Raw genomic sequence first — 16912 nt, forward strand, 5'->3', positions numbered from 1 at the left:
ATTCCTTTAGCCAGATGGTTTCTTCAGCTGGAGAAGGCTGTGTAAGCTAAATCACTGGATGTATTTAAAGTAGAGATTGATCGGTTGTGGTTAATAGAAAAGGATAGAATCAGAGAGGACAGGAAAGTTTTTTAATTAGGAAAGGGAAAATTATGAAGCTATAAGGCTAGAACTTGCGGGTGTGAATTGGGGTGATGTTTTTGCAGGGAAATGTACTATGGACATGTGGTCGATGCTTAGGGATCTCTTGCAGGATGTTAGGGATAAATTTCTCCCGGTGAGGAAGATAAGGAATGGTAGGGTGAAGGAACCATGGGTGACAAGTGAGGTGGGGAATCTAGTCAGGTGGAAGAAGGCAGCATACATGAGGTTTAGGAAGCAAGGATCAGATGGGTCTATTGAGGAATATAGGGTAGCAAGAAAGGAGCTTAAGAAGGGGCTGAGGAGAGCAAGAAGGGCGCATGAGAAGGCCTTGGCGAGTAGGGTAAAGGAAAACCCCAAGGCATTTTCACCCACAGACTGCTACACACTGGAGTTTTTTTTTGTTTTTCACACCATTCTCTGTAAACTCTAGAGACTGTTGTCTGTGATCAGGTCAGCAGTTTCTGAGATACTCAAACCACCCCATCTGGCACCAACAATCAAGATGCACAGATGTCCCTGAAAACTGGCCACTGAGTGTATTGAGAATTGAGCCCCACCATTGCGATTGATTCTTAACTGCACCTTTAGGGCAAGGCCAATTCTGGATGGGCAAAAAAAAATCCGGCATTGCCAGTGGCAGCATAAATGGAAAAGGTAATACAGTACACTGTTCAGTTGCAACACAATGTTGCATTTCCAGACTAACCCATTTAATACGCCATGAACGTTACAGTCAAGGAAACTATTCTTTCCTATAGCTCATGCAGGAATGTTAGGAATCCTGCTGGCAGACACTGATCCCAGCACATCAACACAAACATTCCCATAGACCATCTCTCACAAGTGACTGCATGCCGATCATTTTTTTTCTTCCAATGTCATGCCTTTTCTATTTTAACACAACCACTCTCCAGAGGCAAGCTCTCCAGTTGCATTCTTTATGTTGATTTAGCAAACTGCCTCTTTCATGAAAGAAATGTTCCATAGACTTGCTTTATGCAGATCAGGTTCAATTACACAAATGATACTGTGTTTTTTTCCTGAAGATATCTGAATGCCTATGCTTCAGGATGAGGCTACCAGTAACACAATGACCCCCAATCGTCCAAGACGAGGGAGAATAGGATGTCAGCATGGTAGTGGAGCAGTTGGCGGTGTCATCTGAAAGATGTCTCTGGACGCCCTCTTTGTGGAATGTGTGGGTTTACTCTAACCATTCGGTTTCATCCCACAGTCCAAAGACATACCAATTGCCCATCAATCCACCTATTTAACCCTAGTCTAATCACAGGGCAAATTATAATAACCAATTAACCTACTAACCGGTATGACTTTGGACTGAGGGTGGAAACCCGGAGGAAACCCAAACACGCACAAGAAAGAACATACAAGCTTGCTTAGAGGATGCCAGAATCGAACTCTGAACTCTAACGCTAAAAACTATACTACCCTGGTTTTCACATTGCACTCCAACCAGCTTCCAAAAGCAATCAATCTGCCAGTGTAGTCATGCCATAATCTGTGATGAAGGAATGCATTTTACACAAATGCATCTGTATAGAGACACCGTTGCACATTTACCGAGGATGCAGAGTTTAATATTCCCCAGACGCTCTGCTTAAGCTCATGAAAAGATAGAGTGGTTTCCAAGGCTCATTACATGGTGTGGGATGTTTAGAAGCTTGCATTAAAATTCAAAGTAAATCTATTGTCAAAGTACACACATTATCATATACTACCTTGAACTTCACTATTCAGAATCAGTTTTAAGATCACTGGTATAACCATATAACATATAACCATGGAAACAGGCCATCTCGGCCCTTCTAGTCCCTGTCGAACTCTTATTCTCACCTAGTCCCACCGACCTGCACTCAGCCCATAACCCTCCATTCCTTTCCTGTCCATATATTTATCCAATTTAACTTTAAACGACGACATCAAACCTGCCTCAACCACTTCTGCTGGAAGCTCATTCCACACAGCTACCACTCTCTGAGTAAAGAAGTTCCCCCTCATGTTACCCCTAAACTTTTGCCCTTTAACTCTCAACTCATGTCCTCTTGGTTAGATCTCCCCCACTCTCAATGGAAAAAGCCTATCCACGTCAACTCTATCAATCCCCCTCATAATTTTAAACACCTCTATCAAGTTCCCCCTCAACCTTCTACGCTCCAAAGAATAAAGTCCTAACTTGTTCAACCTATATTTCATGGTATATATCATGAAATTTGTTAACTTTATGGCAGCAATACAATGCAATACATGGTAATATAGGGAAAAATTAATTACAGAAAGTAAAAATCTGTATATCAAATAGTAGTGCAAAAACAGAAATAAAAAAGTAGTGAGGTTGTATCCATGAGTTCAATGTTCATTCAGAAATCTGTTGGCAGAGGGGTAGAAGCTGTCCCTGGGTCACTGAGTGCGTGCCTTCAGGCTTCTGTACCTCCTTCCTGATTGGAACAATGAGAAGAGGGCATTTACAGGGAAAAAAATGATAATAGAATTTTAAGAGGAACTATACAGAAACAGAAAAGGACTGATAAACGCCAATGGCAAATGAATAAAGGGTGCAATTAAAATAATATTAAACTTATAAATTGTAAAGTGTTCTTGAAATTAAGTCTGTAGGTCGTAGAATTAGTTCAGAGCAGTGGTGAACGAAGTTATCCATGCTGGTTCAGGACCCTGATGGTTGTTGGATAATAACTGTTCCTGAGCCTGGTGGTGTGGGACCTAAGGCTTCTGTACCTCCTGCCTGATATTAGTCGCATGAAGAGGGCATAGCCTGAGTGGAGGGGACTTTGATGATGGATGCTGCTTTCCTCAAAATTCAAAGTAAATCATATTATCAAGATACATATACAGTAGGTCATCATATACAACTCTGAGATTCATTTTCCTGTATGCATAGTCAGCAAATCTAGAGAATAGTAATTGTAATGAAAGATCAACCAGAGTGCAGAAGCCAACAAACTGCAAATGGAATTATAAATACATAGCAATAAATAATGAGAACATGAGATAATGAGATGGAGCCCTTGAAAGTGAGACAATTGGTTCTGAGAACATATGAATGATGGGGCAAGTGAAGTTGTGGAGGTATCCCCTTTTATTCAAGAGCCTGATGGTTGAGGGGTAATTACTGTTCTTGAACCTGGTGGTGCGAGTCCCGAGGCGTCTGTACTTTCTACCTGAGGAGAAAGGAGCATGGCCTGGGTGGTTGGTGTTTCTGACGATAGATGCTGCTTTCCTGCAACAGTGTTTCATGTAGATGTGCTTGATGGTGGGGAGGGGTTTTCCTGTGATGGACAGGGCTATGTCCACTACGTTTTGTAGGATTTTCCATTCAAAGGCAAACACTCTGTGTAAATGTACTCAGTGGTGGTTTATTCAAGTACAAAATATGCTAAAATACTTACATTTGAGAATTTATGAACATTAAGAATTGCTGGATTCCCAAGATGTTGCAAAGCTGTCAGCCAGGTTCTGTGGCTGGATTACAGATGAAGAAAGGAAATCGGGGTTGCAATTCCATTTGCCATGCGAAGGCAGTGTTATAAAGTCACAGAAAAATACAACACAGAAACAGGCCCTTCAGCCCATCTAGACTGTGCCAAACCAATTAAACTGCCTTCTCCCATTGACCTGCAATGGAACCATAGCACTCCATATTTCTACCATCCATGTATCTATCCAAACTTCACTTAAATGTTGAAATTAAGCTCACATGCTCCACCTGCGCTGGCAGCTCGTTCCACACTCTCACAACATTCACGGTGAAATTTCCCCTCGAGTTCCCATTAAAATTTTCACCTTTTACTCTTAACCCATGACTTCTAGTTGTAGCCCTAACGAACTTCAGTGGAAAAAGCCTGCTTGTGTTTGCACTATCTGTTCAAAGGTAATGTTGTTTCACTCCCCTACACCTTGTGTCCCAGTTTGTTCATAACAATGACTGGCAAATTAATCCTTCATTTCTGGACTCGAGAGGATCACTCTCTCATTTCCGATGGGTCTGTGTCAATGATGAAAATGAAAGAAAATTTGTCAAAGTCCTTGCCTATGCCAAGACTCTCAATAATAACCTTCATGGTACAGTTGGGGAACAGAGTGTGCAGGGATAGATTATCTGCTTACTAATTAAGACAGAACAATAAAAACAATTTCCATCCATATGGAAAACTCAGGGGCGCATTGTTATTTAATTTGATGCAAGCAACCCAAGACTGATAAATAAAAGATAGATCATTGACATAAAATGTACAGGTTCCCATTTATGTCAGAAAACACTAACATATTCTCCTTGTTATTTCACTGGAGTCATTGATATAGAAAGTAGCAGAATTTCAGATAAGTGGACCAAACCTCCCTTTACTAATGTCTCACAGATTCATCAAGGCTGTTAATTGAAAGTGGCACATTTAATCCTGCAGCAATGGACACAGTCATAGAGAGAATGAATGAAATTCCTCCTCTAGCGCAGCTGCAGGATTCTGCTGTATGCTAACTTTCTAAGGCACAATACTGTGTTCCCTGATGCAACAACATTCAGTTATTTGTAGGCTTTGCTTTTTCACAGATTGTTGTTCCCTTCTGTGCCTTATGGCACTTCGGGTGGCAACCTTGCTGTTTCTTTAGCATTTGTTTAGGTCAGTGCTCAACCCAGCACGGATGAAAAGCATGCAAGGCTCCGGCCAGATTCGAACCCGGGACGACTCGCCTCAAGGTCCAGTGCAGATGCCACTACACTACCGGCCAGCTTTTTTTAAAAAACAGAGTATGTAAAAAATAATACTTCAGATTTTATACCGACAAATCAGTCATACAAATATCTAGCATAAAAGTTCAGACGCATTGCATTAGTTTCTGCTCCCTACCGTAATCCCATTGTTTCTGTACAAATCTATAGCATCAAATTCAGTCGTAATTATGTCATATATAAACATTGTCGACATTTCGTACAAAGAAAGCACATGTTTCCAAGGAAAGAACAAATGTTTGTCATTTACAAATGACATCATTTAAAGCTGCTCTGCTTTGTACCTAGGGTTATACTGAATCCTCATTTATTAACAATCTCAGCAATGGGTGCAGTGTCTACTGCTGTGCTAGAACCAGGGGAGTCACAGTAGTGTAGTGGTTAGCACGACACTATCACAGCTCAAGCTGTCTGAGTTCTGGGTTCAATGCTAAGTCATCTGTAAGGAGTCTGAGTGCCCTCCCCTCGGAATGTGTGGGTTTCCTCTGGGTGCTCTGGTTTCCTCCCACAGTCCAATGATGTACTGGTTAATAGGTTAATTGGTCATTGTAAATTGTCCTGTGATTAGGCTAGGGTTAATTGGGGGTGCTGGGCAGCTGGAAGGGCCTATTCCACACTGAACCTCAATCAGCAAATCTGTTGTTAAACTTCAATAAACCTTGACTGACATCTCAGTGTAGCACTGCACTATCAGAGAAGTAAGTGGTCTTTGGGATTAAACATGTTTATCTGAGGCTCTGACTGCCCACTCAGATGCACTAAAACAAATGTACTTGTGCTAGCACAAGTAACAGCAGAGCTCCCCCTTTCCTTACCCAAAAAATGCACAAGAGCTGGTCAACTATATTTGCCTTCTCCCCTTTGAGAGCCCATATCAAAGGTCAATAGATGACACCCTTTTTCGGAGATGACAGCTGTGATTGCAACTCCCAAGTACTTTGTTAACAGAGAAGTACATTGCGATGGGATGCAGGTGAAAAACGTTAACTGTAAATGTAAACATGTTGAAGCATTGGCAGAAATTTGAGTTATAACATTATGCTTTTTCCACTGTTTTGCTTTAAAGCAGCGTGATCCAAGTGCTCTACACGGTCAACTTGTGCCAAGGATGAATGATAAAAAATCCACACAAACATTATAAATCATGACTTAATCTTTTGGCTCTGTTTCTGACGAGACAAAATCTTTGGAATTTTTTTTCTCGTAATACACTGAAAATCCAGTTGAAAACACAGACTTGGTTCAATTGTTCCACTCAATTTATGATTTAATCTAAAGAACAAGCAGGCTTCATTACACTAACTCATCTGACTTTCTTTCTTGATAGTTTAAAGGGATCTCAACGACTTCACTCATAAATATGTTAAATAATCTCAATCTCTCCATAAATGCTTTAAGCATTTAGCTTCGAAGGAGGTTTGATCGTTCTTAAAATTTAATTTAAAATGAAACAAATATTAACAGTAAATTATGCAAAAATATTCACTTGAACGCTTACATATTGAAATTCATTATCACAATAATTAAAAACATGCAACTTGCCTTAGCAGACTTTCATGATACACTAAAACTACTGAAATGAATGTATCTTACTGTCTGTTCAAATGCACAAAAACAAACAGACCTTGCACCCATAAGTAGAAGCAAAGTTACTTTATGGGCTGAAATCATGTGCCACATTGACCCTGGGGCAGCATCCAGCAACAGACTTCCAAGCCTAAATGCTGGGACATTTCAATACTTTATACTTTATTGTCACCAAACAATTGGTACTAGAATGTACAATCATCACAGTGATATTTGATTCTGTGCTTCACACTCTCTGGATTATAAATATTAAATATTAAAAATGTTAAAAATATTTAAAATTAAAAATTTAAATTATAAATCATAAATAGAAAATAGAAAATGCAAAGTAAGGTAGCGCAAAAAAACCGAGAGGCAGGTCCAGATATTTGGAGGGTACGGCCCAGAACTGGGTCGGGATCCGTTTAGCAGTCTTATCACAGTTGGAAAGAAGCTGTTCCCAAATCTGGCCATACGAGTCTTCAAGCTCCTGAACCTTCTCCCGGAGGGAAGAGGGACGAAAAGTGTGTTGGCTGGGTGGGTCGTGTCCTTGATTATCCTGGCAGCACTGCTCCGACAGCGTGCAGTGTAAAGTGAGTCCATGGACGGAAGATTGGTTTGTGTGATGTGCTGCGCCAGGTTCACGATCTTCTGCAGCTCCTTTCGGTCTTGGACAGGACAACTTCCATACCAGGTTGTAATGCACCCTAGAAGAATGCTTTCTACGGTGCATCTATAAAAATTAGTGAGGATTTTAGGGGACAGGCCAAATTTCTTTAGTGTTCTCAGGAAGTAAGTGCACTGGTGGGCCTTCTTGGCAGTGGACTCTGCTTGGTTGGACCAAGTCAGGTCATTTGTGATATTGATCTTATATTATGTTATACAATAGCTACATATGCTGTGAGGGTTCCATTGAGGGAGCGTACTAACGGACCCAGCAGCTGCAATGGGGCTTTAGCCTTTGGCTCTGCACAATCTCAAGTCCCAAACTTGCTTAGATTTACAGATGTAAATCTCAGCAATTCACTATGAAATGGTTGGTATATACCAGCATCTCTCAGACCAATTAACTTTCACCTTATTAGATGGTAAACTTGTACAATAACTGCACCCAGAATTCCTTTGGTATAATACAAACACAGCGAATTCTGGTTAATTGAGCCATTGGTTAGTCGGGGCAGCTGCTTATTTGGGACAACTCTTACAGGACAAAAACTAATTGAGAAAATAGCCCGGATACTTTTTGCTTATTTGAGACACTATGCCATTTAATTGGGGCAGGAGACTTGCTGAAGAGTTTCCAACTAGCGTCCGTCATGCGCACTTGTGTGGCCATTAGATGCTGCACCATGCTTACAGTGAACAGTGTTTATGTAGCGAGGGTTGCATGTGTTTTTGTTCAAAAAGCAGAGGATTTTTTGTCACTGATAGTTGGCTATAAATTAGTAGATTAGATTGGATTATGAGGACACGCAGTCCTCTTTTATTGTCATTTAGTAATGCATGCATTAAGAAATGATACAATTTGTTCCTCCAGAATGATATCACAGAAAGACAAGACAAACCAAGACTTTGATCAATAAGTCAATTCCAAACTGTTTTGCCCACTGTGGTTTCAAGCTTTCAGGCTTGGAGATGGCAAAAAAGGCCAGGAGCAAAAATGAAACAATTTCACTACTTCAACAAGTTAGATACTACAAAAAATTTGAAGGTGTCAACAATCATCTTGAATATTGCAATGAAGACGAAAATTTGGAGGATACAGTCATCGACAATTTAGAACATAAAATCAAGGAGATAATTCTGAGGCTTTATAAGACAATAGTCAGGCTGCACTTGGAGTATTGTCAACAGTTTTGGGCCCTTTATCTCAGAAAGGATGTGTTGTCATTGCAGAGATCTACAGGTCATTCACAAGAATGATTCCAGGAATGAAGGGGTTAACGTATGAGGAGTGTTTGGCAACTTTGGGCCAGTACTCACTGGAATTTAGAAGAATGCTGGTGGGGGGCAGGGGGGAGGGAGAAAGAGGATCTCATTGAAACCTACTGAATGTTGAATGGACCAGATAGAGTGGACGTGGAGAGGATGTTTCCTATAGGCACAGCCTCAAGATTGAGGGGCGACCTTTTAGAATGGAGGTAAGGAGGAATTTTTTTCACCAGAGAGTGGTGAACCTGTGTAATGATCTGTCACAGACTGCAGTGGAGCCCAAGTCCAGGAGCATACTTAAGACAGAAGTTGATAGTTTTCCTGATCAGTCAGGGCATCAAAGGATAAGGCAAGAAGGCAGGTGGGATCAGAGATCAGCCACGATGGAATGGCGGAGCAGACTCGATGGGCTGAACGGCCTCATTCTGCTCCAATGTTTTATGGTCGCACAAATAACACTGTATGAAGGCAGTCCATTATCTGCACTAGGTGTCTGCACTAATTTTGTTAATTGTATACTTTACACTGGATGAATTTGCCTGTCAATAACTATTAGCAACTAATACAAAATTTTATAGTTCTGTAGTACTATTGGCAACGTTCTAATTTGTTCTGTACTTCATTTAAATACATAACTTTGTCAATTTTATACATTTTTAATTATTTCCATGAAACTTCAGCTCACTGGGACAGTCGCTTGATTGGGACAAAATGTACGAAGGCAGTCCAAGTACGTGTCCCAATGAACCAGAATCCACTGTACTCATTAAATAAAACGCTTTGAAATACAATAAGGAACACACAGTGCATCAAGAAGCAACAAAGGAAGGTCAGAGGTTGAAATGAAAGACTGTGACTTGAACATTTGTTTTTCCCACAGCAGATGCTGCCTGACCTGCTGAACATTTCCAGTTTCTCCTGTATCACTTCAGATTTTCACCATATGTGTTGTACTTTGTTTTTGTTGAGTGTGCACAAAAATTATAACAATTTTCCTTTAGAAAAGGCATTAAAGGGATTTTAATTACTCAGACTTTCAATACAATATATGTATTCAGATAAAATTTGATAAATTTAACTGAAACCTTTGTCCCTATTTAATCACACTAGAATTTTTTTTTGCTTTTACATTTCACAGGAAAATTTGATGTCCCCCATTAGAATGTTATGGGGAGAGATGTTGTTCTAACATTTTTATTTTTAACTGATATTTATGTGATTAATTACTAGTCAATAAATAGATTTTCTTACATTTCTAAATAGGCATTTGGAATATTCCATTATTTCAAATTTACCTAAGATTAGAATCAGAATCAGGTTTAACATCACTGATAACTTGTTATATTGCGGCAGCAGTACATTGCAATATATAATAAAACTATAAATTGCAGTAAGTATACATATAAAAGAAAATAAAATTAAATAAGTTGTGCATAAAGAGAGGAAAAAATAGTGAGGTGGTGTTCATGGGTTCATTGTCCTTTCAGAAATCTGATGGCAGAAGCGAAGAAGCTGTTCCTGAAATGTTGAGCGTGTGGCTTCAGGCTCCTGTATCTACTCCCTGATGGTAGTGTAGGGCAACATAATTGGGAGAAATGTATATAATTCACAGCCACCAACATTAAGTTGGGTTTTCACTTTAAGAGGCTAGTCTGATGTGATAAAGCTGTTACATCAGGATTTTTAGCGCACTTTTGTGTTCAGATTTTGGAGTTCAATAAAATGTGTTACGGGTTTCATTAAACATAAAACGCCTTACTTTGTTTTATTTGCAGAAACCTACATTGGTGACCCCAATGCTCCAAGTCAAATCCAGAGTTATTGAACATGTCGACCAACGCAGTCACTTTGAAACTGCTGGAGTTTTGGAGCAAAGTGTCATCGCTTGTTCTGTGCAGGCTGAGGCCCAGTTCGCGTTGCGAGAAATCATCGCTGACAATACTAAGTTCTATTCCACGATAGCGTCGCTCAGCAGTTCCATGGCTGTGAGAGTGGTGAAACTGCTTCAACACCTGCCTGAACACCTAAATACCAATCACTGAAAACTCACCTTTTACAGACCTTTGGACTATCGGAGTCTGAGCGTGCCAAACCCAGTTCCGCTTACCCAGTCTCAGCGAGTCTAGACCGTCGGTACTAACGGACCTCATCCTGTCTCTCCTGGAAAATAACTATCCTTGTTTTATTTTTAAAGAATGCTTCATGCAATATATGCCTGATCAAGCTCACATAGCCCTTGCCATTACTACTGACGCCTCAGACTATGTGGAGCATGAACAGTTGGTCAGAGGCGTGTGGCAGCCGCTCAGCTTCTTCAGCCCATCCCTCTAAAAGGAAGTACAGCACGGTTGGCCGCGAGCCTCTCAGTCTCTGCCTGGCTGTCCCTCATTTTCATTTTCTACGTGATTTCACAACGCTCGCTGACAACAAACCCCTCATACACACCCTTGGTCTGCGCAGTAGCAACACCATCTGGCCTACATATCCGAGTTCACAACTGATATAGAGCATATCAAGGGGAAAAATAATGCCGTAGCTAATCACATCTTACGGCCAGCCATTGAGGTCATTGAGTGGTTGACTATGGCTGCATGACAGCCGGTCAAGTTACTGAGCCAGAGGCCCAGGCTTACCAAACAGCAGTCACGGGCTTGCAGTTGGCTGACATTAAGTCTGGGGAAGCTGGGGTTTCTCTCCTGTACGATGTCTCAACTGGTCACTCTCGCCTCAACATGTCTGCAAACTGGAGATGGACTGCTTTTGACTCCATACATGGACTCCTGTATCTGGGCCAGAAGGCCTCACAGAAACTGGTTGCACAAGGTTTGTGTGGCACAGCCTCAGAAAGGACGTGTGTGATTGGACTTCAGCCTGTATGAAGTGTCAGTACGCAAAAATTAACTGTCACGTTCAAGTGCCACTGGCACCTTGGCACGTCCCTGAGCAATAGTTTGACCATGTCAATGTGGACCTTGTTGGTCCTCTGACCCACTCCTGTGGTTTTATGCACCTGTTTACCGTGGTGGGCTGTCCCACCAGGTGGCCAGATGTCATCCCTCTAGCATCGATGGTGGCCGTAAATATGGCTCAGGTATTCATCAGCACCTGAGTTGCTTGGTTTGGCACCCCATCTGATGTTCTCTCTGACCGCGGTCCCCAATTCATTTCAGACTCCTGGGCTGCAATGGCCCAGAGCTTTGGCATTAGGCTACGTCACACCACAGTGTATCAGCCATAGTCCAACGGCTTATGCGAGCAGCTTCGCTGCTGCTTAAAGACTGCTGTCAGGGCTTCCCTGACACACGAGTGTTGGTATGATCATCTCCCGTGGGACTTGCTGGGGCTCAGAACAGTTCCAACAGAGGGCCTGCAGTCATCCAGAGCTCAGTTAGTATATGGGCAGCCGTTATGAGTACCAGATGATTTCATTCCCAATGCCACAACTACCTTGTCAGCATCTGAAAAGCATTCCACACCCTCAGTAAATTCAATTCCTTTCTACCTATTCCTATCTCCCATCATGGCGTACAGCACCCTTGGGCTCCTGTTGACCCACAGTCTGCCTCGTTTGTTTTCATACGCCACGATGCATACCAACACCCCCTTAGGCCCTCCTTGGATGGCCCGTTCCACATTTTGTAATGTGGAGAGAAGATTTTCTTTATAGATAAGTAAACCTAAACGTATTTCAGTAGCTCACCTTAAACTGGCCCACCAAGATTTGGAAGATTCCTTTACCGTGCCCCTAACATCAGAGCATGACCATGAGCATATCAACACACCTGCAGACAAGCCAGAGGCACCTGCTGTCCCTCCACCTCCACCCATGGAACACAGGACACAAGCTGGGCAGCTTGTCTGAGCTCCAGACAGCCTCACTATGCCAGTTTTACTGAATTCAGGGGTGTGGGGGGGCTGTGTAGGGTAAGGTAATTGGGAGAAATACACATAATTCACAACCACCAACACTATGTTGGGATTTCACTTTAAGAGGTGGGTCTGACGCTTTTGTGTTTAGGTTTTGGAGTTCAATAAAATTGGTTATGGTTTCATTAAAAGTAAAATGCCTCACTTGGTTTTATTTGCAAAAGCCTAGAGTAGAAATGAGGAGAGGGCATGTCCTGGGTGATGGGGGTTCTGAATGATGGATACCACCTTTCTGAGGCATCACCTTTTGAATGAGTCCTGGATGCTGTGTCCATGATGGAGCTAACTGAGTTTACAACTTTCTGCAGCTTTTTTTCCTGATTAGCAAGTTCTGCTCACTAATATCTGTGATAATAATTATGAATACAGCTAAAAATATATTAGCAGGAAAGATGAAAAAGGTACTGAGATATTTTATAATAGAGTATTCAGTACAATCCTTTCCTGTTATAGATAAGCTATTTCTGCCATTGTACCGAGAAGAAAAAAATAAAGGAACAGTTTTTAAACTAATCAGCAAACACTGATCTATAACTCAAGTGCCTGGGAACTTCGAGAAAGCAAAAACTCAGTAAGAGCCATCAAGTCTTACTTCAGCCTTCCAGAATCTGTTACTGTTGTTACAACAGAAGGAATTCGATTGTTAGTGAGACTTGACCAATTCTCCCCACTTTATGTACTCACTGTTGCTACTGACAACCGCTTTGGGACTGGAGGACTTTGGCTGGGCACAGCGCTCGCACAGACACTCTTTTCCGTTGAAAGTCACACGGTCTCCTGCTGGGAAAGGATGCCTGGAAAGCAACAAGAAAACTTTAGTGAAGTGTGTTGAGCATAGCAAACACAGTCATTTCCTACAATGAAGTCAAACCTTTCCTTTGACTGTTAGCTAAATAATCCAAGAATTACAATTTTTCTGAAGTCGAACTTTACCTACATGAGAGTCTTTAGAATTAAACATAAGAACACCTTGAATGGTTAAACCCTATCCTTTGGCTTCAGATTCTAAACTGAAATTAAACACTAGTGCCCCTTTGCTTTGCTTCTGAAAAGTTCAAAGTAAATTTATTACCAAAGTACATACAGAACACGTCTCCATTACAACCCCAAGATTCTTTTTTTTTGCAGGCATACTCTGTAAATCCAATAACTATTATAGAATCAATGAAAGACTGCACCAACAGGGCAGACAACAAGTGAGCAAATACAAAAAGAAAGAAAGAAATAATTAATAGATAGATAGATAAATAAATAAGAAAGCAAGTAATAAATATCAAAAATATAAGAAGAAAACCCCTTGAAAGCGAGTCCATAGGTTGAGGGGATATTTCAGTGGTGGGGCAAGTGAGGTTGAGTGAAGTTATCACCTCTGGTTCAAGAGCCTAATGCTTGAGGGGTAGTAACTATTCCTGAGCGTGGTGCAAATGCTGAGGCTCCTGTACCACCTTCCTGATGGTAGCAGTGAGAAGGGAGCTTGTTCTGGGTGGTGGGGAATTCCTGATGATGAATGCTGCTTTCCTGTAGGATTTTCCATTCTAGGGCATTGGTGCTTCCAAAGGCACGAAGTATAAAAGCTAATTAAAATTCTGGGACTTCGTTTCAGCATTGGGTTCCCTGTGCTGCAATTTGCTGTGCATCCAACTTGTGTGTACTCAAGGTATTTAATGTGCCAGTCAGCAACGTGCAGTTGTTAAATATCCTGTAACCAGCTGCTGTTGCACTGAGCAATGCAAGCGTCTCATCTGTTGTTTTATAGAAATAAAGATATTCATTGAAATATCATTGTCCATCACCCAGAGTATTCCATAGCCAGAGTTGTATTATTACATGAAGTTTTAAATGGGATAACTTGATTTTAATGACATTGAATAACTGTTGGCGTCAGTACAAGTGAATGCCACCTCCCCAAATCACCATTACACTTTAAAGTATCAGAACGGGATATTTTAAAGCAGGCATTCCCAACCTTGGGTACATGGAGCTCTCGGATAATGGTAGGGATCCATGACACAAAAAAGATTGGGAATCCTTGCTTTACCAAGGGCAAGTAGATCAGTAGGTCCTCCAGCAGCTCAGCACCACTCTGGGACATCATCCTGGCATCTCCGCTTAAAATATGAAGACAACATGGGGAAAGAAGCTACCAGCTGAGCCGCAGCTCATGTATCTTGACAGACAAGGACAAGAAACTATGGATTGATGTCTCAGCTTTACAGCAAAAAAAAGGAACAAAATTGTTGTCATGGCTGAGCAATCTTCTCCAACAGGAGACCGGTGATATAATAGCAAGGCCAGGGAAGTACTCAGTATCAACAGTGCAGGTGATAACAGTAGGAACAAAATAAAGGACAGAAAGAAATTGAACAGAATGTCCTTTTCACTTTTATTATTTTAAATGATTAATGAAATTTTATGATGGAGATCTGATTTCAGTACAAAATACAACTAAGGATGCAATAAATTGACATGTTGTTTATCTGTTAACGATGAATAAAATCTTATCTTCCCAAAGTTTAAAAGGACAGGATAATGAGGCTGTATAAAGCACTGGTGAGAACTCACCTGAAGTATAGTGAGCAGTTTTGAGTCCCTTATTTAAGAAAGTATGTGTTGACATTGGACAAATGATTCCAGGATTGAAAGGGTTACCATATGAACAGAGACTGAAGGCTCTGGGCCTGTACTTGCTGGAATTTAGGAGGAGGAGGAGGGATCTCATTGAAACCTATCGAATGATGAAAGGCCAAGATAGAGTGGACGTGGAGAAGATATTTCCCTTTCGTGGGGGAATCTAGGGCCAGAGGGCACAGCTTCAAAATAGAGGGACATCCATTTAGAACAGAGGTGAGGAATTTCTTTAGCCGAGCATGGTGAATCTGTGGAATTCATTACCACTGGCAATTGTGGAGGACAGGTCACTGTGCGCATTTAAGACAGAGGTTAATATGTTCTTGATTAGTTAGGGTGTGAAAGGTTATGGGGACAAGGCAGGGGAATGACTTTGAGAGGGATAATGAATCAGCCATGATGAAATGGCAGATCAGACTTGATGGACTGTTCCTTTGTTTTATGGCCTAATAGAATTAAAAGTTAGTTAATATTTGAATAATTCTGACTGGTGTAGGAAGGGAGTTGCAAAATTAAAAGAAAACATCTCAATAAGTAAGGAACATGGCTAAAATGAAGAAGAATTTAGGAAACTGATCAATAGTCACATTGGAGAAGTTACTTGTCATGAGGGTCTTACAGTAGAAGACAACTACAGAAGACATTCCAGATGATGGGAATATGGCAACAGTAGATACAGTAACTAGCAGTGCAAGAAAGAAGGATTACCTTCACAAAGATCTTAAACTTTAATTTAGTCAGTGAAAGGAGGAGACAAGTATCATGAGGGATCAGATAAGGTGTGATTTAAAACACAATTAAAAGTTTAAATCAAAGGTTTAATGTGATTGAACATCACATTAGTACAAAGTAAGGTCTGCAAGGACAATGCGTGGTACTTGTTGAAGAATAGAACACAAGCCGAAGATTTCTTGGTAGCATGAAACAGATCAAAATTGTACCAAGAAATAGTGAAGTAGCACAGTACAGCAAACTAGTTCAGGATTTCTTAACTACAATCTCATTTTGACTTGACATATAATGCTCAAGAAATGTAAAAACAGTTACAATTAGCAATGAAATATTTAGAGAAGAAACTTTGCAGGGAGGTGGTGGAAAATCTGAATCTAAATGTCAATATCTAGATAATGTCCTGACCTTATAACCAACCAGAGGAGGCAAAATCCCTCCTCTGAGAAATGTAGAGGCAGCTTTATCACCCTCGGAGTTTAACAAGAATTGGCATGTCACCAAAGACACTCGCAAATTTCTAGAAATGTATCCTGGAGAGTATTCTTACTGCTTGCATCACTGTTTGGCACGGAGGGGCCACTGCACAGGATTGGAAAATAACAGCAGAAAGTTGTTAAACTCAGCCAGCTCCATCATGGGCACTAGACTTCCCAGTGTATAGGACGTTCACAGAAGGCAATGCCTCAGAAAGGTGGCATCCATCATTAAGGACCCCTGTTATCTAGGACATACCCTCTTCTCATTGCTAATCAAGAGGGGGGTGCAGAAACCTTAAGACACACATTCAACATTTTGGGAACAGCTTCTTTCCCTATACCATTAGATTTCGGAATGGACAATGAACCCATGAACATCTCAGTAATTTTTCTCTTTCCTTTACAATGGTTATTTAATTTTTTAATATATACTTCAAATTGTAATTTATAGTTTTATATTGCAATGCACTGCAGCTGTGTGTGTTGTGTGCACCCTTAACTCCTGGTGGAGTCGTCAGGGCGCCGTCATGAAAAGCTTTTTTTTTGGTATGCTCATTGTTCCGCGTGTCTTGGGCATCTGAAACCTGGCAGAGCCCATCCCCCTCCAGGATACTGCAGCTACTGATCGATTCATTTCATGACATATACCAGTGATAGGTAACATTTTAATGGGTATTTGATTAAGCATTTGACAAGAGCAACATACAGATTAAACATAAGATGGTTTTAGATCATCCCAGTA

At 41.0% G+C, this 16912-nt stretch overlaps 1 protein-coding gene across 1 annotated transcript in view; it reads right to left on the minus strand.

Annotated features, from left to right (window-relative positions):
• Positions 1–16912, minus strand: part of ablim1b (actin binding LIM protein 1b) — a 279078-nt gene that overhangs the window by 179224 nt on the left and 82942 nt on the right. Inside the window, exon 4 of the mRNA XM_072239588.1 lies at positions 13019–13128. Within this exon, the coding sequence (XP_072095689.1) occupies positions 13019–13128 (110 nt within the window). The remainder of the gene's footprint in view (positions 1–13018; positions 13129–16912) is intronic.

This window comes from Mobula birostris, chromosome 21 (genome assembly GCF_030028105.1).
Source record: "Mobula birostris isolate sMobBir1 chromosome 21, sMobBir1.hap1, whole genome shotgun sequence".
Classification (NCBI taxonomy): domain Eukaryota; kingdom Metazoa; phylum Chordata; class Chondrichthyes; order Myliobatiformes; family Myliobatidae; genus Mobula; species Mobula birostris.